General features: G+C 53.3%; 1 protein-coding gene across 14 annotated transcripts in view; it reads left to right on the plus strand.

The window, feature by feature from the left end:
- The window catches only part of CAMK2B (calcium/calmodulin dependent protein kinase II beta), a 147,063-nt gene that overhangs the window by 14,418 nt on the left and 106,077 nt on the right, over positions 1-26,568 (plus strand). For all 14 annotated transcript variants that reach the window (XM_039522163.1, XM_039522165.1, XM_039522161.1 and 11 more), the window contains exon 2: positions 2,376-2,470. In XM_039522163.1, coding sequence (XP_039378097.1) covers positions 2,376-2,470 — 95 coding nt within the window. The remainder of the gene's footprint in view (positions 1-2,375; positions 2,471-26,568) is intronic.

Below are 26,568 nucleotides of genomic sequence, written 5' to 3' on the forward strand. Positions count from 1 at the left end.
AGGTAGAGGCTCTGCACAGGAATTATGCTAGTGGCTTGGGGGTGGAAGCATAAATAAAAAAGACTCCTAGGGGGTGTTGATAATTGAGGTGTCCAAGACTGTTGGTGAGGATCTCCTGGGCAGCGGGGGAAGCAGCCGCCCTTTTCCATGGCAAGATCAGGGCTGGCTAGTCTTCCCTCGCCAGGCTGTGGCAACATGAGGCCAACAGCATGTGCTGTTTGGAGCCGTGATTTGATTTATTCGTGGTGCTTCCCTCATGCAAGTTACCTCCTGGCAATGCAGCCACCTCTGGGGTGGAGGACAGCAGCCGGTTGCACAGCAATGACTGTGGCGAAAGGGAGAATTCATCTGGGGCTCTAAGGTCTTTAATGCCCACCCAGAGCCACTGGCTTTTCTTAAGGCGACCTCCTAGCTGATCACAGTGCAGAGCGAGAAATCCAGGAGCTAGGGACGCCAACGCTTTCCCCTTCGAGCGCTGGCTTGGGCACCTGGGGAATGCTTAGCGCTGTGGTGATCAGCATTGGCTTTTAGAGAGCCTCAGACAGGCTGCAGTCTGCATAGCAACTCTGGCTATCTGCCTGCAGTCCCAGGAGCAAATCCACCTGCTGCCACTTGCTGATAGCACTTTCTAGCCCCGATTTGGCTGGACCTGGCCTGCCCTGCCCACCTTTGGATGCTGCTAACTAGGCTTTAACAAGTAAACACCACCTCCATCCGTGGAAGCCGCTTTTCCTGATCCAGAACAATCCTGGAAAATCCCCGCATTAGCACGTTTGGAATTTCAGCGTCTTTTGTCCTTTATCCTATTGAGGGGGGCACGGTCTCCAGATGAGCTGCTGGGGAGCGAGCTGACAAAATCCCAGGCAGGCAGCGGGAGAAGGGTGGGGTCAGAGAGGTCTCCTCACACCTGGTTTTCCCTGTGTTCAGGGAATTCTGTTTCCTGACTGGGGAATTGTAACAGGGGAGGGAAATGTGGTTTAAAAGCATTTTGGAAGTGTAGCTAAAGAAAAATGGAACTGCCCTAGGAACGGAAGCGTCCGGCAGGAGTGAGTCTGGCAGGGCCTAAGATGGATACAGGTTTTTTGGTGAAAAATACACACCATGGATAAAATTTTCAAGAGTCAAAGGGTAAAATTTTCAAAGCAAAGAAGTGACCCGGGAGCCTAACTCTTATTTTCAGAAATGATGTAGACATTTAGGGTACGTCTCTGCTGTAGTTAAAAACCCACGGCTGGCCTGGGCCAGCTGCCTCGGGCTAAGGGGCTGTCTCACTGCAGCGTGGGCTGTAGGACCCTACAAGGGGGAAGGGTCCCTAAACATCTACCCTACAATTAAACAGCCCCTTGAGTCAGCTGGCCTGGGTTTTTCATTGCAGTGTGGACCTACCCTTATGAGCCCCGTTCCCGTTGGCTGTCCAGGAGGCAGAGGCAGCTGAGTCCTAGGGGGCCTGATCGTCAAAGACGCAGAAAGGCACCTAGTGAGATACAAAAGTGCCTAAGCAGGTTAGATGCCTATATCCCATGGGAGACAGGGTGCCTGACCTGCTCAGATGCGTCTGACCGTCCTACTAGGCGCGCTCCTGCGTCTTCAGGCACCTAAGTATCTTGGACAGTCTGGTCCCAAGTCACTTTTGAAAACAGGGTGAAGGGTGTCTTAGTCACTGAGGTTGCTTTAGAAAATTTTTACACCAGATGCCAAAACCCAGAGCTCCGAGCTCCTGCCTTCCTGTCTGAGGGCTGCTCGGTGCCTGCTGCCCTTCTGTCCCCACGCCTGTCTGCTCTTTGGGGCAGGCCCCGCTGGTATCCGGTGTGTTGTACAGCACCGAGCACAGCAGCAGCTAATTGCTGGTTGTCCCGAAAGGCGGTGGGGCTGCTGGGGTGTTTGGGAGTAAGTGTGTGGGGGGTGAGTCCTGCCCAGCTGCATTATGGGGCACTGATGGCCTTGGCTTGGGACCAGGATTGATGGGGGTGATATGCTAATATTCATTTTTTTGCAATGCATTGTGGACTAGCTCCTCCCTCTCATTGGGAGAGGCTCCGCCCCTCTGGAGGGAGCCCTTGGCGCTGAACAACAAGCGGTCCCTGGGTCACCCCCATATAGTGGGAATACCCCCCAAATGTGCCCTGTGAAGCCTGTAGGCCTTTCTTCCCTGGTTCCTGGCCCCACTGCAGCCTTAGATCCTCCGGCAGGTGCCGAGTCAGAGCTGGTGCCAGGTGTCCCCATGTCTTGTGCTGGTTACACTGAAATATTAAGCCAATGCGATAATCAGCAGCCTAAGGGCCTCTCCAAACTGGCCCGGCGGGCTGCTGCTGAGCAATCCTGGTGCGGAGTTTGGGAAGTTAGTTTTTTTTCTCTCTCTCTTTTCCTCTCTGTAGGGGGGCTTTCTCGGTCGTGCGACGCTGCGTCAAACTCTGCACCGGCCATGAGTACGCAGCCAAGATTATCAACACCAAGAAGCTCTCTGCAAGAGGTAGGCTCAGCGCTCGGCTTGTTTCCCTTCCGTGGCTGTGCCAACTGGGAAATCTGCTGGCCTCCCCTTCTCACCTCCGTGGCCGCAGAGGGGAGGGGAGGATCCTTCGCCAGCCATTTGCGGCCGTGCTGCTGGGGGTGTGGGCTTTAAGGGCAGGTGACATGATGATCATTTTGTCTGACTTCCTGCATTTGCCCCGGCCCCAGGGTTGTGTGTGTGTGTGTCTATTCTCCTATGCGGGTGACACTATCACGCCCACCGATTTCATTGGGAGCCGGATCGAGCCATTTCAGTGGTTGCCTTTAAAGAGTCAGCATTTGCCAAAACAGTTACCTAGCGGTAAATTGAAAATCACCTGTAATAGACATGAAATAACTCCAGTCGGTATGTGGTACCTGTGGACTTTCCTGACTGACCACCGTCTCCGCGCTTGCTGTCTCATGATGGACCTGCCCCGTTCGGCATGTGCCCACAGGTCTATGGCTGAGTTGTAGGAGAAGGGAGGATATGAATTTCGCAGGCCTGTTTTGCTTTGCTAGGGTGACGTATGAAGTTTCACGACAGTCTTTTAATGTGAAGTTGCAGAACTATTAACTATGGCTTGTAACCTGTCCTTTAAATCGGCTTCTGTACCCAATACCTGGAAGATAGCTAATGTAACGCCAATATGTAAAAAGGGCTCTAGAGGTGATCCTGGCAATTACAGACCAGTAAGTCTAACGTCAGTACCGGGCAAATTAGTTGAAACAATAGTAAAGAATAAAATTGTCAGACACATAGAAGAACAAATTGTTGGGCAAAAGTCAACATGGTTTCTCAAAAGGGAAGTAGTGTCTTACTAATCTATTAGAGCTCTTTGAAGAGGTCAACAAACATGTGGACAAGGGGGATCCAATGGACATAGTGTACTTAGATTTCCAGAAAGCCTTTGACAAGGTCCCTCACCTAAGGCTCTTACATAAATTAAGTTGTCATGGGATAAAAGGGAAGGTCCTTTCATGGATTGAGAACTGGTTAAAAGACAGGGAACAAAGGGTAGGAATTAATGGTAAATTCTCAGAATGGAGAGGGGTAACTAGTGGTGTTCCCCAAGGGTCAGTCCTAGGACCAATCCTATTCAACTTATTCAGAAGTAATCTGGAGAAAGGGGTAAACAGTGAGGTGGCACAGTTTGCAGATGATCCTAAACTGCTTAAGATAGTTAAGACCAAAGCAGATTGTGAAGAACTTCAAAAAGATCTCACAAAACTAAGTGCTTGGGCAACAAAATGGCAAATGAAATTTAATGTGGATAAATGTAAAGTAATGCACATTGGGGAAAAAATAACCCCAACTATACATACAATATGATGGGGGCTAATTTAGCTACAACTAATCAGGAAAGATCTTGGAGTCATCATGGGTAGTTCTCTGAAGACGTCCATGCAGTGTGCAGCAGCAGTCAAAAAAGCAAATAGGATGTTAGGAATCATTTAAAAAGGAATAGAGAATAAGACAGAGAATATCTTGTTGCCCTTCTATAAATCCATGGTACGCCCACATCTTGAATACTGCATACAGATGTGGTCTCCTCATCTCAAAAAAGATATACTGGCATTAGAAATGGTTCAGAGAAGGGCAACTAAAATGATTAGGGGTTTGGAACAGGTCCCACATGAGGAGAGATTAAAGAGGCTAGTTCTTTTCAGCTTGGAAAAGAGGAGACTAAAGGGGAATATGATAGAGGTATATAAAATCATGAGTGGTGTGGAGAAAGTGAATAAGAAAAAGTTATTTACTTGTTCCCATAATATAAGAACTAGGGGCCACCAAATGAAATTGATCGGCAGCAGGTTTAAAACAAATAAAAGGAAGTTCTTCTTCACACAGCACACAGTCAACCTGTGGAACTCCTTGCCTGAGGAGGTTGTGAAGGCTAGGACTATAACAGGGTTTAAAAGAGAACTGGATACATTCATGGAGGTTAAGTCCATTAATGGCTATTAGCCAGGATGGGTAAGGAATGGTGTCCCTAGCCTCTGTTTGTCAGAGGATGGAGATGGATGGCAGGAGAGAGATCACTTGATCATTACCTGTTAGGTTCACTCCCTCTGGGGCACCTGGCATTGGCCACTGTCAGTAGACGGGATACTGGGCTGGATGGACCCTTGGTCTGACCCAGTATGGCCATTCTTATGTTCTTAACAGAAATTGCACTAATTCCTCAAAGGTGTCACGAGGCGGGGGGCGGAGGTGGGGTGGGGCACAGATTCTGGGTGACTTAGACTCTCTGTTCCTTGCTACCCATTTGTACAATGGAGGTAACTTTCCAGGGGTGTCTGAAGATAAATGCATTGAAGACTGTGAGGTGCCCAGATACCACGGTGATGGGCGCAGGAAAAGTACCCACGATCCCTTACTGGCCACGAGCCTGTTCCCCTCTGGCTTGGCTTGCCTGCCTCTGCTCGCTGAGCCTGTTAATTCTCAACCATCTTCCCTCTCCTCCGGAGGGAGACGCATCCCTACCGTGTTTGCGACCTCACAGTCATCTCCGTGGCTACCGGCGGTGAGATAACAACCATAGCGTGTGACCCCAGGGCCGACTCCGGCAGCTGGAGGATAGAGCTGGTAGGAGAGAAGGGGCCGTGCTGAGTGATAAATATCCCTAATAACAGCAAAGGGGGCCTGGAAAAGTACTGGCCCAGCTATGCTCCCTTTTGTACCACGCTTGCTGCTGGGGGCCCGATCCTGAGCAGTGCCGGGCCTCTCCAGGAAGCGAATGGGAATTGAAGGGAGCCAGGGCCGTGCTGCTCAGGATCAGGCCCATCCATCTGCCTTTAGGGACAGGCCCCGCTGGCGCTGTGTTGTGAAGCTGTTGGAGTTCACGGGCTCTTAGAAAACAGCTGTCCTAGGGCTCTGCACGCTCCGGTGTGTGCAACGCCTGCGTGGAAGCTGGAGAAATCACAGCCTCTCTCGTGGGCACAGCGTCTGGGTAAGCATCGCTCGCCTCTTCCCAGCTCTCTGCCCTCCCCCCGCATCTCTCAGCACCTCATTTATCTTAACGCCCGCCTGTGCTATTATCCCTGTTTTACAAATGGGGACTAGAGGCACGCAGAGACTAAGTGTCTTGCCTAAAGTCACTCAGGAAGTCTGTGGCAGGGCAGGGAATCCACCCCTGGTCTTCCAACTGCTAGGCCCCCATCCTACCCACTGGGTTAGCCTTTCTCTTATTTTAGGAGCCTGAAATTCACGTGGCTTTAATGCTTTTGATGATGGTCTTGTCCCCAGGCTACTGGCCCAGCTCCAGCAGTGGGGTCGGATGGTTAGACCCAGTCCCAGAGGCGCAACCAGAGGCAACATGTGGAGGGGGGCCTGTGCGGTCATGTGCCGCTCCCAGATTTCTGCCAGGGTTTATATTTGTATTTTTATTTCCTTTTTTTCTTGCGGGGAGTGGGTTCAAAATACGTACCCCCCCGCCCCCGCTATCAACAGTTATGTGCCCCCCGCTGGGCACAACCGTGAACAAGTGTTTTGTGTAGGTCCTATGTAAACTGTCTCTCTTTCCACAAATCTTGGTTTAAAAAGGGGGCTTCTTTAAAAAAACCCAAACTACCAGTTGTTGGGATAATGCCCAGCTCCAAGGAAAACCTGGCCACCTCGCTGTAGATCGAAATCATTCCAGGGCTCTGTCGGTTAACCAGCTCCCCAAAGAGAGCTATTCTGCAGGCAATGAATAAACACTAGGGGAATGTGATGGTAAAGTTGCATAGTTAACGCTCAAGTCAAGGAAAGTACAAGTGAAGATTGCAGCTTAAATCTGCCTCCTTTGTCCCTTAGTAGCCAACCTGGAACGATGTGATCTCATCCTGAAATTCCACGTGTAAGAGAATAGAATCACCTATTCAAAGGCAGTGGGCTTTTGCTTTGTGGCTATACAGCGCCTGGCACAATAGGGCCCAGGACTGGGACTCCTAGTCACCACTGCAAGCCACATAATAAGTAAGAATAATAGGGGGCATTTTTAGGATGATGCATCTCCTGTCTTTTGAACAGTGAACTGTTGAATGCATTCAAGCATCGTTGCAGCCGATTTCCTGTTCTTTTAGAAGGAAGAAATGGGGGAACCCCCCCCCAGTCGTGTTTCCACCAATACCTCTGGGTGGGTTGGCAGCAGTGAGGACCGAACCTGAGAGCCAGGGATCTTCATACATACATCTATTGCCTGAGCTGAAAGATTTCAGTCTCTTAAACAAGGCTGTCGCAGGCTCATCACCAGAGAAGGACAGAACGCCACACACAATGGGCACGTCTTGTAATTTAACACACAGGCAGTAGCTTGGTAAGGCCAACAGGGGTTGATGAACATTGGGGCATTGTTCTCCTTTAGCGTTAGCAAGCTCCCGGTGCTCCTTGTGTGTAGCTAGGTCTATCAGCATGGCACACAGTCAGTGCAGCACATATTAAATGGATTAAAAACTGACCAACTGATAGATCTGAAAATCTAGTTGTAAACGGGGAGTCATCCACTGGGGACATTTCTAGAGGGGCTCGCAGGGAGGTTGTGGTGGGGTCTTGCTTGTTCCCAGCACAGGGTTAGTCAGTGCCTGGGTCACGGATCCACAGGGTCAGTGCTATGCCCCAGCTTTGGAACAGTCTCTAGGAGGAGCCCCTTCAGCGTGCCAGGCCCCCAACGGGTCTCACACTTCCTGCACGGGATAGGTCACGTGGCCTCTTGCGTTTGAAACTCCAGGGCTCCAGCACTCCTGCGTCACACCGTGAGCTCTGTTCAGCGAGTCCAACTGAGGTACTCCTGGTGGAGACTTGTACGCTTTTCAGGGAATGATGTGCCTCACCCAGCATTTGCAGTGACACTCAAACTGCCTTGCCTAAGCAGGCGGGTTTATTAATCACCTGGAACGCAGCGCAGGAAGTCCGTACATTAGCACAGAGAATTGAAAGTTACTTAGAGCAGAGACCATTCTGGTCAGCCCAGAGCCCAGCCCAGCTGTGGTGAACCTCCTTGTTCAAACTGCATCTCTGACCTCCTTGGTCAGTTCCCACAGGAAAGCCCTGACTCCTTCCAACAGCCAACGCTTATGGCCCACACCTCTCAGTCCTTTGTTCTGAGTGGGCAGATGTCACTCAGCTTCCTTGCGGAGAGGTGGGGAAATCCACCTCCCTCCGGGTCCGTGGTAGCTCCCTCCGCACCCCAAACCCTCCCCTGCCCCAGCCCAAAGTCCCTTCCCACACCCAAACGCCCTCCAGAGCCTGCACCCCACACACCCCAACCCCCAGCTCGGAGCCCTCTCCTGCACCATGAACTCCTCATTTCTGGCTCCACTCAGAGCCCACACCCCCAGCCCAGAGCAGATACCCGCCCTGCACTCCAACCCCCTACCCCAGCTCGGAGCCCTCTCCTGCACCCCAAATCCCCTCATCCCCAGTCCCACCCCAGAGCCTGCACCCCCAGCCGGAGCCCTCATGCCCCCCCCCGCTGCACCCAGCCTGGTGAAAGTGAGTGAGGGAGGGGGAGAGCGAGTGACAGAGGGAGGGAGATGGACTGAGCGGGGGCCGGGGCCTTGGAGAAGGGGCAGGGCAGAGGTGTTTGGTTTTGTGCCATTAGAAAGTTGGCAACCCTACTGAATCACGGCACGCAGGAGGCACTGGGGGGGAGAGGAAGGAGCTGATCCATGGGGTAGCTGGTGGGTGCTGAGCACCCACTCTTTTTTTCCCACCGCGGAGTTGGTGCCTATGCCTTCCGTGGCTAGTCCTGTTTTTAATGACTCATTCAGGGTCAGACAGCTAGGTGACATTCATACTTAGGTCTCTTAGCCTGCCCGGAGACCAAACAGCCCTTTTTGGGGCCGTTGGCTAGCCATGCACAATACAGGGAAAACTGAGGCATACATCGGCTTAATAAAAATATCAAAGAAAATTCCCCCTTTGTCACACGCTGATCTGGCAGGAACTATAAAAGCATGACACAAAAATTGGCGGAGTGGTAAAAGATGATGGCAGGTCGGCTCAATGGAGTGATCTGGCTCGCACAGAAAGCTGAGCTCACTTGGACAACTGGCATCTGAATTCAGCCAAATGCAAGGCCGTGCATCTAGGAATGAAGAATGTGGGTCACATTTACAAGATTCTGGGCTGGCTCCTGGAAAGCAGCGACTCCGAGGAGGACATGGGGGGCCTGGCGGATAACCAGTTGAATGTGAGCTGCCTATCTGAGGCTGTAGCTAGGAGAGGTAATGCAGCCCTGGGCTGTTTAAGGGGGGAATATTGAGCAGGAGTAAGGATGAGGTTCTTACCTTTGTGTACTGCACTGAGGAGACCTTACAGCGAGAGATGAAAGCAGCTCAGTCTAGATGATCCAAGAGAAGACGGAGAAGTGACTTAATCACACTTTAGAAGTACCTACGTGGGGGTGATACTAGTTGGCTCTTCAGTCTAGCAGACCAAGCCAGAGCACGATCCAGTGGCTGGAAGCTGAAATCTTCAGAGTAGAAATAATGTGCAAACTTTTAACAGGGAGGGTAACTGACTTACCGAGGGATATGGTGGATTCTCCATCCTTGGAGTCTGTCAGTTACAAGTCGGTGTCTCTTTCTAAAATGTAGGCTCTAGCTCAGCCAGGGGAACATAAGAACAGCCATACTGGGTCAGACCAAAAGTCCATCTAGCCCAGACACTCTTCCGACAGTGGCCAGTGCCAGGTGCCCCAGAGGGAATGAACAGAACAGGTCATCATCAAGTGATCCATCCCCTGTCGCCCATTCCAGCTTCTGGCAAACAGAGGCCAGTGACACCATCCCTGCCCATTCTGGCTAATAGCCGTTGATGGACCTATCCTCCATGCACTTATCTAGTTCTTTTTTGAACCCTGTTATAGTCTTGGCCTTCACAACGTCCTCTGGCAAAGAGTTCCACAGGTTGACTGTGTGTTGTGTGAAAAAATACTTCCTTTTGTTTGTTTTAAACCTGCTGCCTATTCCTTTCATTTCGTGACTCTTAGTTCTTGTGTTATGAGAAGGAGTAAATTACACTTCCTTGTTTACTTTCTCCACACCAGTCATGATTTTATAGACCTCTCTCATATCCCCACTTAGTTGTCTCTTTTTCAAACTGAAAAGTCCCAGTCTTATTAATCTCTCCCAATACAGAAGCTGTTCCATACCCCTAATAATTGTTGTTGCCCTTTTTTGAACCTTTTCCAATTCCAATATATCATTTCTGAGATGGGGTGACCACATCTGCACGCAGTATTCCAGATGTGGGTGTACCATGGATTTATATAGAGGCAATATGATACTTTCTGTCTTATTATCTATCCCTTTCTTAATGATGCCCAACATTCTGTTCACTTTTTTGACTGAGTTCTGGGCTAGATGCAGGAATCGCTGGGGGAGGTTCTCTGGCCTGGGTTAGACAGGAGATCGTGGTCCCATCTGGCCTCCACATCTATGAGTCTCTGAACTGTAATCTGAGCCCTAAATCTTCCCCAGAGTTGTTAGCTAATTGCAGGACCCCACTCATGCCACAAGGTTGCCCGGCCAGGTCTGAGGCCCAAGGTTGGCCAGCAGATCCTTTATGACTGGGGCTGGTCTATGAGCCGAGAAGAGCCCAGGGGAATCTCAGGGGGAGTTTGCAGAGGCGGATGCCAGAAAAAGCACTGTCAGATGCTGGGAGCAGGGCGGGAGAGGATGATGGGTCCAGCGGCAGCTGCTGCTCTAAAGGCTTTTGGCTTTGAGAAGCCAGAGTGGCCCAGGACCCTGCGAGCAGCTGGGACAGAAGAAGGTGGGAACACTGGTGCATCTACACTCATGGCACCAAGTCTCAGAGCCTGGGTCGATAGCCGTGGAGACAAGCCCCAGCTCTGAAACCCAAAGGGGGAGGGGGGGCAGCACTCTCACAGCCCAGGCTCCAGCCTGAGTGGGAATGTCTACCCGGCTATTTTTAGCCCTGCAGCCTGAGCCCTGCAAGCCCAAGTCAATTGACCCAGGCTCTGAGATAGCGCTACCGGCCTTTTATTGCTCGTAGACGTAACCACCCCAGTCGGACCCTATGTCTAAACAGCGGCTGAAGATGGCAGATCTGGAGCTCTGATGTCTGTACTCAGAAACTCTTTGAGGGGAGATTTGTGGATGTTCTAGGCTGTATTCTTTCAGCGGCCCCAGTCAGAGGGGCGAGGCCAGGGGCGGCTCTAGCAATTTCACCGCCCCAAGCACGGCGGCACGCCGTGGGGGGCGCTCTGCCAGTCGCCGGTCCCGCGGCTCCGGTGGACCTCCTGCAGACGTGCCTGCGGAGGGTCCGCTGGTTCTGCGGCTCCGGTGGACCTCCCGCAGACATGCCTGCGGCTGCTCCACTGAAGCCACGGGACCAGCGGACCTTCTGTGGGCTCGCCTGCGGGAGGTCCACCGGAGCTGCCTGCCGCCCTCCCGGCGACCGGCAGAGCGCGCCCCGCGGCATGCCGCCCCAAGCACACACTTGGCGCGCTGCGGCCTGGAGTCGCCCTTGGGCGAGGCAGCCCAGTCTGAGACGGGCAAGCCTGGCCAGCCACCAGGTTTATTAGCCATTGCATTATTTCATGTGATAACAATCAGTAAAGAGAACGGAACATGTGGACTTAACTGACCCAAGTCGGGCTCCGTGTCCCTCTGCAGTGAATATGGAGTCGTTTGGCGGCGTTCAGAGGGCTGATACAGGCGTGACTGGGGGCTGGGTTTGAGTCAGTGAGTGTGTTCTTCATGGTGGCTGGTCCCTCATGCATGGTCATAAAGTTTGTAGACAATACCCAAAGGGAAAGGGGCTGGGTGTGGGGCGTGGCCAAGACTCTGATGGATGCGGCTGTTCACATGATGATTTTGATTAGGTGCCTGGGCTCAGAGGTAAACCAGAATGGAGCGCGTCTGTTTAAAGTGATGCACTTTGCTCATTAAGGGGAGTTTAAATGGCACTGAGGAGGGAAGAGTCCAGGTGCATTGTAGTGTCCAGCATTTAAAATTCTCTGCCCAGGTGGCAGTGGCAGAGAGAAAACCCAGTGGAAGGCCAATGTCTCATTCCAGCTGCCCTGTTCGAAGGAAGATACAGTTTCATTGGAGGGAAGTTCCGGGGGCTGGGGGGTGACTAAGTCGCTAACTGGATTAGAGGGGTTTAGGTCTAAGGAGAGATTGATGAGACTGAGCTTATGGAGGCCTGGGAGAGGATGATTACGAGGTGACACGATTGACGTGTTTGAACAAGCTCACAGTCGTTATGAAGCTAAACCTGGCGACCCATGGGAGGTTGTGCTGCCCTGGGCTAGGGGCTGGGGGGGGGGGCGGTGGGTGGGTTATAGTAATCCAGACACAGTGCTCATAAGAAGCGTTTGAGGAGGGCGTTAAAGCGAGTACTATCCGCTTCCAGACAAGGTGGTGGAGTCAAGTAGCATTAATGCCTTTAAGCTAAAGTTGGTTGGCTGGCTCGTTCCATCCCTGGTTTCCCTGGGCCCAGGCTGGGATTATTCCCTAGGGGACGAGCTCTAGATTTCCGTTGTCTCAAGGGACGGGGCTCTCCCTCCTTCCCCTGGGGAGCCACGTCTCACCGCCAGGACGCCTGCGTTGCCTTTCAGCCTTTCACACGCGTTCATGTGGCTTTGATAATGCCCTTAGACCCCGAACTGGAATATTCTCTTCCTGGTCCCGGCTTGGGTCCACCCTGTGCAGGCCATTCTGACCATTCCAGTGATGTCCTCATAGGTGCCAACTTCCCCTCTGTCTGGAGAGTGGTCGACCCCTCCACCCCACCCCTTCCCCAAAGTCCCCGCCCCATCGTGCCTTTTCCCATCCAGCCCTGCCCCCTTCCTGCCCCCATTCCACCCCCTGTCCCCGGGTCCCCGCCCCTGCCCTGTCTGTTCTCCACCTCCTCCCTTGAACGCACCGTGTCTCCGCTTCTCCCCCTCCCTCCCAGAAAGTCCTAAGCACCATCAAACAGCTTTTAGGTGGGGGGGGGGGCAGGGATGCAGCGCACTGGGGGGGGAGTTGGGGCGGGGGCGGAGGGAGCTTGGCTGCCAGTGGGTGTGGAGCACCCACTAATTTTTCCCCATGGATGCTCCAGCCCCGGAGCACCCACCGAGTTGGTGCCTATGGATGTCCTGGTGCAATGAGGGGCATCAAATGTCTTGTCACTGGTGAACCTCGGTCTTTGGCGGTTTATAAACTCAGGGAGCACACCATTCTAGGCAGAGCTGGTTGTGATGCCCGTAGGCAAGGTTGACACGTAATCTTATTTAAACCCTGTTTTCGGATGCTTAGCTCTTTACCGTTCAGGCTGAAATTTCTCCATGCTGAGTGTCGGCCTCAGGCTGAATTTTTGGCAAAAAATAGTTCAACTGTTCCCAAGAATAAGGACAGGATAAAATAGGTAGGTTTTCCCACGGTTAGTTCCCTCCAGGGTTTGGAGCAGGAGCTTGAAATTTGGCAGAGGGATGGTCCGTGGGTCAGGGAAGTGGCTTTTGCAGTTCTTATGAACATCCACTCAGTTTTGGCTGAGTTATAAAACTTTGGCCAATTGCCATCTGTATGCTCAGTAGGGCTTGTTACAGGCTTGCAGCTAAAATCGGCCCCGTCCTGTTTGCACGGAGCATACTCCAGCCCCATAGAACTCCAGAGCATCTTCTAACCATCTGAGGAGTGAAGGACTGGGACAGCCTCCCAGGGGAGCAGTGGGAGCAAAAAACCTACCTGGCTTCAAGACTGAGCTTGATAAGTTTATGGTGGGGATGGGATGATGGGGCTGCCTACAATGGCAGGGAGCTGATCTGCAACTGCTAGTAGCAAATACCCCCAATGGCCAGAGATGGGACACTGGCTGGAGCGGGCTCTGAGATACTACAGAGAATTCTTTCCCAGGTGTCTGGCTGGTGGGTCCTGCCCGCATGCTCAGGGTCAAACTGATTGCCAGATTTGGGGTCAGGAAGGAATTTTCCCCCAGCTCAGACTGGCAGAGAGACCCTTCGGGGGAATCACCTTCCACTGCAGTATGGGACACAGGCCACTTGCAGGTTTACAGTAGGGTAAATGGTGGATTCTCTGTAACTTGGGGTCTTTAAACCATGGGTTGAGGACATCAGCCACTCAGCCAGAGATTCAGGGTCTGTTACAGGAGTGGGTGGGTCAACTTCTGTGGCCTGTGATATGCAGGTCAGACTAGATCATCATGCTGGTCCCTTCTCACCTTAGATTCTCTGAGAATGCTCACAGAGTCAGAGAACTTGAGCTCAGATGGGTGGATGATGCAGAAGTTGCTGGCATCTCTTTGGGTGAGGTCTGGGCAGGGTGGGTGCCAGCATGGGTCCACGTGCTGGGAGGTGGCACCCTGTTCTCTCCCTATGGCACATAGTTTAATCTACTAAAGACTGAAATTCTTTAATCTAGCTAAAGTCTTTGGGTTTGATAGAGGAATCTGGGTTAAAATGAATGGCTTTGTGGTAGACAGGACATCTGCCTGGGTGATCTGCTGGCCCCTTCGGGCCTTGGTCTCTAGGCAACTATGCAGTTTCGAGGTTGTCGGTTTTTTGCTTAAAAAAAAACAACTAAGAAATTGAATTTAAAAAACCCTTCAGTAAACCTGCCAAGTTTAGAAACTCAGATTTGATCCTATGGAAATTGTTTGCCCGTGCAGCCTTCATCTGGATGTGCATTACGACACACTCTATAGTGGTGCGCTGGCACACGACTTGTTCTGTAGGCAGGGGCGGCTCTAGAAATGACGCTGCCCCAAGCAGCGCGGTGCGCTGCGCCGCCCTTCCCCGGTCCTGCGGCGGGTCCCTTCTTCCCGCGGCTCCGGTTGAGCTCCCGCTGCGGCAGGTCGACCGGAGCCCGGGACGAGTGGACCCGCCGCAGGCATGACTGCGGCGGGTGCCGTGGTCCCGTGGCTCCGGTTGACCTGCCGCAGTCATGCCTGCGGGAGGTCCAGCCGAGCCGCGGGACGATCGCCCCCTCCGCAGTCATGCCTGCGGCAGGTCCACTCGTCCCGGGCTCCGGTCGACCTGCCGCAGCCATGACGGCGGCAGGTCCGCCGGCCCAGACTCCCGCCCCCTACATTTTGCCGCCCTAGGCACCAGCTTGTTTTGCTGGTGCCTAGAGCCGCCCCTGTCTGTAGGAACCCTGGCCCAGGTCAGCGCACAGGCTTGGACAGCGGCGGCGACTGAAGGTGGCAAGGAAAGGATCGCTGTTCTCTTGTGTTTAAAGATCCAGGAGGGCTTTGTTCTATTCCTGTCTCTGCCACGGTCTGCCCGTGTGAGATAGGGCAAGATTATCCCAATTCGCACACACGAGGGCTGAATGGAGATTGCACGGGCAACCTGGATTCTGGCCTCTCCTAACTTCTGAGTGCTTGACTTCAACCTCCATGTTCTTTTAACACGATTTTTGGGTGTGTTCTGGATGAGTGCTAGCAGCTCCAGAGTACTGACTGAGACAAGCTTTCCACTGGACAGCTGATTATTCCCCCCCGCCCCCCCCCCCCCAAAAAAAAGTGCTCTAAAGCCTACGAGCATACTTGGATTGTCTTAAAAATTGCTAGGCCTCATTGAGGCCTGGGGTCAAAGGGTTCCTGAGATACAGCACTTGGGGCAGGGGGCAGGGAAAGGACCGCTCGGTCAAATCTTTCCATTCTGTTAGGGGCTTTCCCTTCCCCGCTTCCCCTGGTTCTTGTCACGCAGACAGAAAGCAGAAGACCAGAAGTCTGAAGGGCAGGCAATGTGATGTTTATTGGGGTCAGTTCAAGTAACCATATTCATAGCTCTGATGCCGCAGACTCTTTTTTCTGTGTCCCCATTCCCACCTCCTCCCTCTTAGCAGGCCCAAATATACCTGCAGTCCACGGCCCTGGTCCCACCCCTTACAATTTATGGTCATATTCTGTTTTGGAGGTTCATGAGTCTTGGGGTTTGGTGCCACCTCTTTTGTACCCCATGGGACGGGTAGGGAGTGAGGTTGTGTACTGGCCAAGGTCAGGCATTTCTTTGGCTTTTAGTGTTTTTTATACCTTCCTGCTCGACCCTTCCTACTGGTTGCTTGACCTTATCTTGGGAGAGGAGCTGAGGCAGTACCGTGCTTCATGTGTATGCTCATATATTACACTCCCACTGTACCCTCTATACCAGTGGTCCCCAACCTTTTTCGTCTGGCGGGCACCGGACGACGAGCCACGAAGGACCGTGGCCAGCAGATGAGCATCCACCGAAATGCTGCCGAGAAGCGGCAACATCAATAGGTGTCGCCGCCGAAATGCCGCCGAAAAACAGCTGCATTTTGGCGATGACGTCTCTGGATGAGGCTGCTTCTCGGTGGCATTTCGGTGGATGCTCGTCCGCCGGACAGTACACGGGCGCACATAGATGCCCCGGTGGGCACCATGGCACCCACGGGCACCGCGTTGGGGACCACTGCTCTATACCTTATCTTACCTATGGATTAGTGGTCAGTTTCTGGCAATAGACCCTGAGCCTAACTCAAGAGCTATGAGTTCATGTCCCATCACTGTCAGATTTGTGAGACTGTCTGGTGCGTGTATTACTATTCTCGGCCTGCTCCCTACCTGGGCTGCAAAGATGCTCCGTTAGGAAGGTTGGCCCAGGAGGCAGGCAGTGTTATGGAGGTGCACTAAGTAGTGTGATTTCCATGAAGGAGGCTGAGCAGAGCTGATTTTTGTTCCAAGTGCTGTACACTCAGTGTGCTCCGAGGGATTGTCTTGAAAACTGGCCCACGACAGGGGTTGGGGTAAGAGCACATTTGAGGTCGTTTGGGCAAGGGGTTCCTGTCTGAGTCCTGCCCTGGGTTCTTGGGCAGTGCTGTGCCCAGAATGTGATGCCGGGTATGGGAGAGAATTGAAAATAACACCAGAAAGACCAGTGCAAGAGTTCCAGGCAGGACAAATCTGTGCCAGGAGAGACTTCCCAAATTCCTGCCAGGCAGCTCTAGGCATGATGGACCTGATTTGAGCTGGGACTGGGCGTGCTCGTTGCAGCAATGGGCACACAGTGCTATGACCAGCGGGGAGGAGAACACCCAATGAGATGAATGGGGCTGTTCACACCTCTGCAGGTGGGCATGCCGATCCCCTGCTTCCTACACCAGACCCTGATCTGGGGTAGGAGCCCTGGGGCTCCCCTCCCTTAGCTCTTGCTGCCTCCATGTGATCAATGTGTGTCTCACAGCCCGGCCTCTGCCAGAGTTCACAGGCGATGCTGGGCAAGTCACTTAAACCCCAACTTGTCACAGGTGGCCACTGAGTGTGCCTCATTTCCTGGGTGCCCAACATGTAACCTCTGGGGGCTGATTTCATAGAAACAGAGAAATGTAGGACTGGAAGGGACCTCGATAGGTCAGTCAGCTAGTCCAGTCAGGGCCGCCCAGAGGATTCAGGGGGCCTGGGGCAAAGCAATTTTGGGGGCCCCTTCCATAAAAAATATTGCAATACTATACAATACTATATTCTCATGGGGGCCCCACTTGCTTCGCACCCACGGGTGGCCCTGGGAAAAATAAACCTTCTGCATCTCGGCACAAACCCAGTTTTGAGAAAACTTCTTTACAAGGTATCACTGGTTCTCAGCATCAGCTAGTGCTAAAAGGCACTAAAACTCATTAAAAGGGTTGGACAAATATTTTCCATCAAAACTTTTTCTGGATTGAAAACTAGGGGTTTTTTAAAAGCAGAAAAAAATCACGGACAATGTCTGCTTTCCTTCAAAAAATTTTAATTGAAAAGCTGAAATTAGTCTGCCAAAACCTGAATATGGTTTGGGGTTTCAGAAGTGTGTGGCCAAATATTTGCTGCTTGCTGTGTTTGATTGTTTAAAGAAACAATTAAAAAAATTCTGCTTAAAAAAAATCCAAAACTTTTGAACCACCTCAGCTTGTGACCAAATGCCTGAGCCCATCCAGTCAGAGATTTTTCCAGGTTTCTGATACTCTGCTGGCTTCCTTGACTCATATCTGTCTCCATAACTTTGGGTTCATTTAGGTTAGAACATAAGAACAGCCATACTGGGTCAAACCAAAGGTCCATCCAGCCCAGTATCCTGTCTACTGACAGTGGCCAATGCCAAGTGCCCCAGAGGGAGTGAACCTAACAGGTAATGGTCAAGTGATCTCTCTCCTGCCATCCATCTCCACCCTCTGACAAACAGAGGCTAGGGACACGATTCCTTACCCATCCTGTCTAACAGCCATTAATGGATTTAACCTCCATGCATTTATCTGTTTCCTAGAGACTGGCTCCATGGGGTCCCTCACAAACTGGAGATGGTTACTGTGGGTTTGTCTTTAGTATAGCTTATGTACATACTCCACGAACTGAGCATTTGAGCTTGTTCCAGAATCTGGGATGAGTCTATGTTGTGAAAACTGAAATGCTCGAAATAGCACATGCATGTGAATGGACACAGGGTGCTAAAATTTAATTAACCCAGGGGTTCTCAAACTGGGGGTCAGGACCCCTCAGGGGGTCATGAGGTTATTACTGGGGGTCGCAAGCTGTCAGCCTCCACCTCAAACCCCGCTTTGCCTCCAGCATTTATAATAGTGTTAAATTAAAAACACTTTTTTATATATTTATAAGGGGGTGGGTCACACTCAGAGGTTTGCTATGTGAAAGGGGTCACCAGTATAAAAGTTTGAGAACCACTGAATTAACCCCTCTGGAGCCTCAGGGAATGCAGGGGAGGGGGGTCTCCCTTGGTAGGGTTGGGAAGGATATTGCTCTTCTCATGTGATCCCTCCCCCAGTGGCTAATTTTAAATTAAGCTACTACCCTCCCCTGACATGAATCTCCCTATGGCACTGAAATTAAATAGAGACTATAATTTGGCATTTGAGAAGTGAAAGGGCTGGTAGCCCTAATGGAAAAGCTAACAGCTTGGCTCTTCTGCAAGCCTCAAACTGCTGAATGAGCTTCAGGGTAGGGAAGGCTGTGCCTCCCAAACAGCCTGGCCCTGCTCCCATCTGACCCTCACCCACTTCCTCCCCCCGACTGCCCCCCGCTCAGAATCCTGCTCCTTGTCCCTAACCATCCCCAGAGACCCCCAACCACCACCCCGAGACCCCACCCCTGATCCCTGTCCCCTGACTGCCCTGACCCCTATCCACCCTCCCCGCTGAGTCCTGACAGACCCCGGAACGCCCACAATCCAACCCCCAACCTCTGCCCCTGACCGCCCCCACCCTCTGCCCCCTCCCTGTGCCCTGACTGTCCCTGGGACTTCCTGCCCCTTAGCCAACCCCCCCAGCTGCCCCCTCACCCGGAGCCTCAGCGCATCCAGGAGCTTTGCTCGACAGCGGCAGCGTGGCTCCCGCGGGCTCCTGAGCTCCGCCCCACTCAGAGCCGCATGGTAAGGGGGCGGGGCTGCGAGCTCCAGGCTGAGTGGAGGGAGCTCAGGCCCCGCTGGAGCTCGCAGCCCCGCCCCCTTACCACGCGGCTCTGAGCAGGGCGGAGCTCAGGAGCCCCGCCGGAGCCACGGTGCAGCGCTGTCCAGGAACGCTGCTGGATGTGCTGAGGCTCCGGGAGAGGGACGGAGACGGGGTCGTGTTGGGCTGGGGCCGGGGAGGGAGCCTCAGCCATTCTAGTGGGGGTCCCTGTGAAGCCCGGGGCCTGGGGCAAATTGCCCCACTTGGCCCCCGCCCTGGGCGGCCCTGAGTCCAGTCCCCTGTGCTAAACCGTCCCTGACAGGTGTTTGTCTAACCTGCCCTTAAAAATCTCCAATGATGGAGAATCCACAACCTCCCTAGGCAATTTATTCCAGGGTTTAACCACCCCGACAGTTAGGAAGTTTTCCCTAATGTCCAATCTAAACCTCCCTTGCTGCAGTTTAAGCCCATTGCTTCTTGTCCTGTCCTCAGAAGTTAAGAACAACAATTTTTCTCCCTCCTCCTTGTAAAAACCTTTTATGTACTTGAAGACCATTATCATGTCCACCCTTGAGCTTCTTTTCTCCAGACTAAACAAACCCAGGTTTTTTCAATCTTTCCCTCAGAGGTCATGTTTTCTAGACCTTTCATCATTTTTGTTGCTGTCCTCTGGACTTTCTCCAATTTGTCCACATCTTTCCCGAAGTGTTGCACCCAGAACTGGACACAATACTCCAGCTGGGGCTTGATCAGTGCACTCGCAGCTGCAACTGAAGTCACTGGGGACTGTGCTTGGCACGTGTGACATGCTCAGTATTGCTAAATACTCTGATGCCATAGACGCCGCAAACCGGGCACCCAAAGTTAGTGGACGCTTTTGTTTGACCCGTGTGCCATAAATAAGGCCTGAATAATGGAGACAAAATGAGATATTGGGGAGCTGCTCATTAAGTGAGCACCGTCCATCCTGGGCAGGGGTCCTGTGGGGAAAAAATAGTAGGTGATCCTGTAATGAAAGACTGCACCATAATGCACCAGCACAAGGGGACAGAATTAAGGAGGCAGAGACCACCTTAGTTCTGGCTTTAATCTAACTTTTGAGTGCTTGGCTTGGCACCCTTACTGCTCTTGTAAATCCAGTTACTTTGCATGCGCTCCAGGAGTGACTTCACTGGGTGTTTTGCCTGGGCCAGGAGTCGGCCCATTCACCCGCAGTGAGATTTGTAGTTGGAAATTACTCCCCTGTGATCACTACTGAAAGCTACCAGCCAGAGCTGCCAGCTGAGGGGGGCGTGGTACGTGCTTCAGATAAAGGAGCAATGGCTCTTCTATCAGCTTCAAAGATCCCGTCCATACGGACGCCTGGGCTTTCTTCCTGGCTCTGCCACTGACTTGCCATGACCTTGAGCATGCCATTCCGTGCCTCAGTTTACCTGTCTGCAGCCCAGCAATAATATGACCTTCTCTGACAGATGGGGCTGGCGGGCTGTATGAAAAACCTGGAGCTCTGCCAGTGAAATGGACTAGAGAAGGACAAAATCCTATCGTTCATATTAACTCTGCTGAGCCTCAGCCCCTCTTCCAGGCTGGCTCTCTCTCATGTCAGTTCAAAGCAGCACCCCTCTGTGCTAACCAGTCCTCAGCGTAGTCAGACCACTGGAAGTCCACGGTTTGCTGGAGGTTTCCATGCAGCTCTGCTAAATACGGCTCCCGTTGCTCCGATGGGCTGCATAGTGATAAGCTAGAGCAGTGTCTGAGACAGACTCAGGGGGAGACAGGGAGGGAAGCGGGAATGGGAGGGGTACAGTAACTGAGGCAGGACATGGGAGGTGGAAGTGGCAGGACTTGCTCGGGAGCCTGGCTGTGAGGTGAGCAGGACAGAGAAGAGTCTGACCCACCTTCCTCGCCTGGCGGGGGGCCTTGGTGTTGGGCAGGTCCAGCTGTCCTGGGTTCTCTCCCCAGCAATGGAGTCATGGGGCGTCTGTGACGGTTCTCGGGGTATCCAGGATTGTCAGTCACCTGGTGCCCCCTGCCTGTCACGCGAGGGAGCCTTGCTGGTGGCAGCTGGCTGGCGGCCTGTTAGCTACTCAAGCACTCTCCTCTGGGCTCGGCCAGCCGCAGCTTTACCTTGCAGGTTAACAAGCAGTGTGCCCCAGTGCCAGCCTCTGACGCTGGCTGGTCACAGAAATCCCGGCTCCTCTGCCGGCAAAGGAGCAACGAGACCCCAGTTAACCTGAAATCTCTGAGCCCGTATCCCACGCAGCACTTGAAATCAAACAAAAGAAGGTTGATTTAAGAAAGAGCAGAGATTCCACTAGAAACGAGAGACAGAGAGATGGAGACAAATGGTTACAAAACGGAACCAAATCAGAAACCACAACCTAGGGCTGGTACTTATGAACCGTTCCCTTTCCTAGCTAATAAAGGGGGTTCTCTCCCCCTTCCCCACCCCAAGTCCAGGCTGTTGCAGAGCTCGCTGGGTTCCTAGGAACCAGGATCCAAACGTTCACGAAACACCCCTGCTCAGCCAGAGGTTTACTCAGCGAACGGATGCCTCTTCCCCACCTGACATTCTGCTGAAAGTCTTTTGTCTCTCTTCACAGGCGGGGTGACTCCCTGTCCGTATTAATGGTCCTTTTTTACCCTCCCAGTGGCTTGGATTGTTTGTAGCTGTCTGTGATGGTTTTCCATGGACTGTTCTGGGATGGGGCAAGAGTGAACAGCTGAGCCTGGCATTACATCACTGGCTAACCCGGGAGGGGTAGCATCTCCCTCCGGCAGGACTAGGTCGTCACCAAGGAACATTACCCCTCATGTCTCCTTTTAACCTTAAGGCCATCAGGGCACAAACTTCGGTGCCGTTGCGTTATTCCTTCAATATCACCTGTGCACACACCGCGCCGTCATTATGAACGTCGATAGGTTGCCAGCTTTCAGTAGAGACCTCCCAGGTTGCCCTTTGTGGACACACATCTTGAAAGCAATGCATTTGATGTAGTGAGTTGGTCAGGTCTGAGATGAGAGTTGTTTGCAAGGAACAGGGGACCCTTTGCCGAGGGGCCTGTGTGTCACAGCATCCCCAGGATGTGGCAGCGGTTGGCACCTTTGGAAAAGAGCCCTCCTGTTTCTGCTTCTGTGCCATCCTCAGGGCGGGCTGGTACCTGTGTCTGGGGGCAGTCCGATGGGTTAGCTTTGGTGTCGTCCGATACGCTGCGAATGCTGCGAGAGGGCAGGGGAGCTGCAGGCAGGAGGTTCTGCCTAGTCCTGATCGCGGGGTCAGGTCCAGCCAGAGTGGGAGCATCTACCCTGCAATTCTAGAGCCCGGGATCTGGGCTCTGAGATTCGGTGCCACAGGTTTTTCATCGCAGCATGGACGGACCCTCTGGCTGCCTTCTTACCGCACGGCCCGGATCGTCCCGTCTTTTCCGGAGAACTGTTGGCCGGGCCGGCAGCTCTCAGCGTTTGTTAGAATAATCTCCTCCTCCCACCTTTCCCTAGCACCGCCTGAGGGTCTCTGTAACATGGGGGTGGGGGGGTCTTTATCTGTTAGCGCCCCCTCGTGGCAGGATGGGGAGCTACCCTGACCTGGCTCCATTCCCCCCAATGCTGGCACAGCCAGCTCTGCACGGGCTGAGGACAATAGTCTCAATAGTCTCTGGACCCCTTTAGGATAACGGCTCCAACTGGGGCTACTTCACGCTAGTTCTCCAGGGTTTAGGGGCTTCTTCCCTAATAGGCCCTGGCTGGGGTAGGCAGGGGACCCCAGGCCTATCCACTCCCCAGTGCCAAACCTAGAGGCGAAATAACCTCTCTGCTCCTATCCGAGATTCCCCTGGTTTTGCATTCAAGGATCACATTAGCCCTTTTGGCCACAGTGTCTCACTGGGAGCTCCTGTTCACCTGATTATTCTCCACAACCTCCAAATCTTTTTCAGGGTCACTCTGTTAAATCACTCTGTACAGTTATAGGGGTAATGCAGATACCTCAAGCACTCTTTGTCCCAGAGGTCATTGACCAGAGGCTAAGTGGGGAATTTGGAATCTCTTTAGTGAAAGCAGGGTGCTCGACACTGTCCGTGGGACGTTTGGGGTATTTCTGAATCCTCTTTAGGGCGGGTCGACATGGGAAGTGATGCTGCTATAAGGTGTGGATGTACACTGCTAGAGTGACACCAGTATAACTCCCATGTGGATGTGCTTGTTCCAGTTTGAGTGGCTTTTTCTGGTTTAGCGTAAGCTGCTGCTTCCAAAGCCAAGTAAGCTCAAGCAGCAAAAGCATCTCTTAACTCCGGGAAGTCCTGAGGCCTGTGTTACACAGGAGGCCAGGCCGGATTACCAGAATGGTCCATTTCAGCCTTATGATCTCTGGAGTAGGAGTGTTCACATGGGGAGTTACACTGGGCTGACAATAGCGGTTTAACTGTCCCAGTGTAATTATACTGGTGTAACTTTCTGTGTAAACAAGCCCTCTGTCCCAGATGTACACTGAGCTGGCTGGGCAGGGGTGCCGGGGTTTGGTGAGCTGATTTGCTGGCAGCTCTGCATGCTAGAACGTGTGACTTGCGGGAGGTGCCTGTTTTATCCTCCCAAGGGGTTAGCCCCAAAGTCGTCACTTGGTGTATTCTTAGCTCAGGTTCCCCTCAGTTACCACGTGTTCATGATGTCCACACTGCCATTAAAAACCTGCTGCTGGCCTGTGCGAGGCGGGAGGGTCCCAGACCTCGGGCTGCAGCCTGAGCCCCCAATTAGAGGTGAAAGTAAGCTGGTCCAGTCCAGTCCGGCGTACCAGGCCGGCTTCCCCAGGCCAGCAATTTAAAGGGCCTGGGGTGCCTGGCAGCGGCCAGAGCCCCAGGCCCTTTAAATCACTGCCCGAGTCCTGCTGCCGGAGCCCCCGGGTAGCGGAGGTGGCTGGGAGCCCTGGGGCTCAGGCGGCGATTTAAAGGGACCGGGGCTCCCTTGCGGTGGAGGCGGCCAGGAGCCCCGGGCCCTTTCAATCACCGCCCGAGCCTCACTGCCGGAGCCCTGGGGAAGCGGTGACGTGGCTCCAGCAGTAATTTAAAGGGCTAGGGGCTCCAGGCACTGCTACTGCAGCAGAGCCCTTTAAATCTCTGCCAGAGCCCTGAGCCCTGAGGTAGTGGTAGCAGCCTGGAGTCCCTGGGGCTCCATCAGCGATTTAAAGGGCCGGAGGCTCCGCTGCAGTAGCGGCAGCCGGAGCCTCAGGCCCCTTAAATCACCCTGGAGCCCCGGGGCTCCCAGCCGCCTCTGCAGCTGGTAGCTCCAGCAGTGATTTAAAGGGCCTGGGGATTTAAAGGTCCTGCCTCTTCTGGTTGAGGCCACGCCCCCTTCTGATGGAGCCCCGCCCCCTGCTCAAGACACCGGCGCACTGGTGAGTCCTTTAAGTTACTTTCACCCCTGGCCCCAATTAAACAAGCCCCACAGCTTGTGTCCTGCAAGCCCAAGTCAGCTGGCACGGGCCAGCTGGGGTGTCTAATCGCACTGCGGCATACCCTGGCACAAGATAAAACCCTAGTGAAGACAAGGCCCTCTGTAGCTTTCAGATGAGTTGCAGGTCAAGGTAGACCCTAGACCAGGGGCGCTGGAACAGGCGGGGCCAGGGGGCCATACCCCCACCACACTTTTAAAAGGGGGAGGGTTATGCAGAGGGTGAGTGACGGGGTAGGGGGCAGAGAGGAGTGAGTGGGGGCAGGGCTATTGGGGGGAGAGGCAGTGTGGGAGCAGGGCCTTGGGGGGAAGGAGTGGCACAGGGAGTGGGAGCTCGGGGAAAAGGAGTGGCGTGATGGCAGGTGTTCGGGGGGACAGCATGGGGGTGGAGTCATGGTTTGCGTGCCTATGCCCCCCCCACACTTTTAGGGTGCCTCTGCCCTAGATTGCCCCATTGTCTTTAACTTGTGTGAAAACTACCCGCTGCCGTGGCTTCACTAGGGATTACCACGGGTGTGCACTAACTCGAGTTAAGAACGCACTTAAGCCATGTCTACACTGCCACTTATGTCGGCAAAACTTTTGTCGCTTGGGGTGTGTGTGAAATAAACACCCCCCTGAGCGACATAAATGTCACCAGCATAAGTGGTAGTGTGCACAGCGCAGTGCTGGCTCGTTAGGGGTGATTTAATTATGTTGACAGGAGAGCTCTCTCCCCCCTGGCATAGAGTGGCTACAGGAGAGACCTTACAGCAGTGTGTAGACATAACCTAAGTAAAGACTCACCCAAAGAGAAAAATCTGGAGCCTTCTAGTACTTGAAACGTATTGGAGTGAGCAGGGTGCGCATTTACCATGGAATATCTTTACCTTGGCTACCTGAGGCGCATGTCCCGTAATGGGCTAGGTCACCGATTATCACCCGGGACGAGGCCAAACCAAAACTTGGGGCATTGCTGAGTTCTGCTGAAGACCCAGGTGTGACTGAAGTGAGACTGGTTTTAATGTTTCCTCTGAATACTGTGGGGGGGCCTCAGCTCTCGCCAACTCTCTGTCGCCTAGCAACTAATGGCCCAGGCCCTTCACCCCTGCCAGGGGATGCTAAAGGTGTGGGAGAACAAAGAGATCAGGTGACCTCCTGGCCCGGGGAAAGAGACAAAGCCCAGAGAGGAGGAGCTGGAGGGGGTTTGGTAGTTTTTGGAAGCTGGCTGGAAGATGGAGGGGAGCCCCGAGGAGCCTCGGGCCTCCCAGCGGGGCTGTGGTCTCCCTGGGGCCCCAGATGGACCTAACTGAGGGGGGTCCTGTTGTCTGTACTGGCAAGACCTGTTTTGGACCATGTTCCTGTCATCTAAATAAACCTCTGTTTTACTGGCTGGCTGAGAGTCACGTCTGACTGCGAAGTGGGGGTGCAGGACCCTCTGGCTTCCCCAGGACCCCGACTGGGCGGACTCGCTGTGGGAAGCACACGGAGGGACACATGCTGAATGCTACGTGTGAGCTTCCTGCCCTAAAGACAGTCTGCTCCAAGAGAGAGGTGGCTCCCCAAAGTCCTGACTGGCTTTGTGGGGAGCAGTTCCAGAGCATCGCCCGGGGACTCTGTGACACCAGGCAGCTGGCGTCTTCAGCTTAACTCCGCTTTCGGAGCTTGTCTCTCCAGGTAATCAGCCAAACGGGCACTTATGCTGTGTGTAATTGTGCTGGCGGTATCATAACCAGCTTGGGAGGAACAAAAGAAAGATCTGATTGGAGACCCAACCACTGTCTACGTCAGTGGTTCTGGGGGAGTTAGCAGAGACCTCCTCCGTCGTAGCAGAATATTATGCCCGGAAACTCCAATATCCGATAATCCCTCTCCCGAGCAGATCTCGTGACCAGAGTGTGTGCAGGCTCTCCGGAAACAACCAACGCCACTAGCGCGGCACAGTTGGAATGGGAACAAGGACTGTAGGGCTCATTGTGAGTGGGCTGGTGTCGCTCTATCTAGCTGAGAGTTGGTGGGGATCAGCTCCCCTGGCGCGAGCTACGAAATCCAGCGTGTGGGGTTAGAAACGTTTGCCAGGCTCCAGATTGTCTTGGGAGGGAACATGGCAGGGCCAGGGTAGGCGCTGTCCCTGCCTGCGGGTTTTGGCTGGGTTCAGACGACCGATTTGCCTCGTTTCCGCCCACTCCAGGAACAATGGGGGCTGAGGTTTTAATCCCTGGGGACCAAGCGTACGTCTCCGCTGCATTGGACGTGTGACTGTGGTGAGCATTCGGCTGGCTAGCGTGGGTACCAGAGCAGCAAACC

Source organism: Mauremys reevesii, linkage group 2, assembly GCF_016161935.1.
Source record: "Mauremys reevesii isolate NIE-2019 linkage group 2, ASM1616193v1, whole genome shotgun sequence".
Lineage (NCBI taxonomy): Eukaryota > Metazoa > Chordata > Testudines > Geoemydidae > Mauremys > Mauremys reevesii.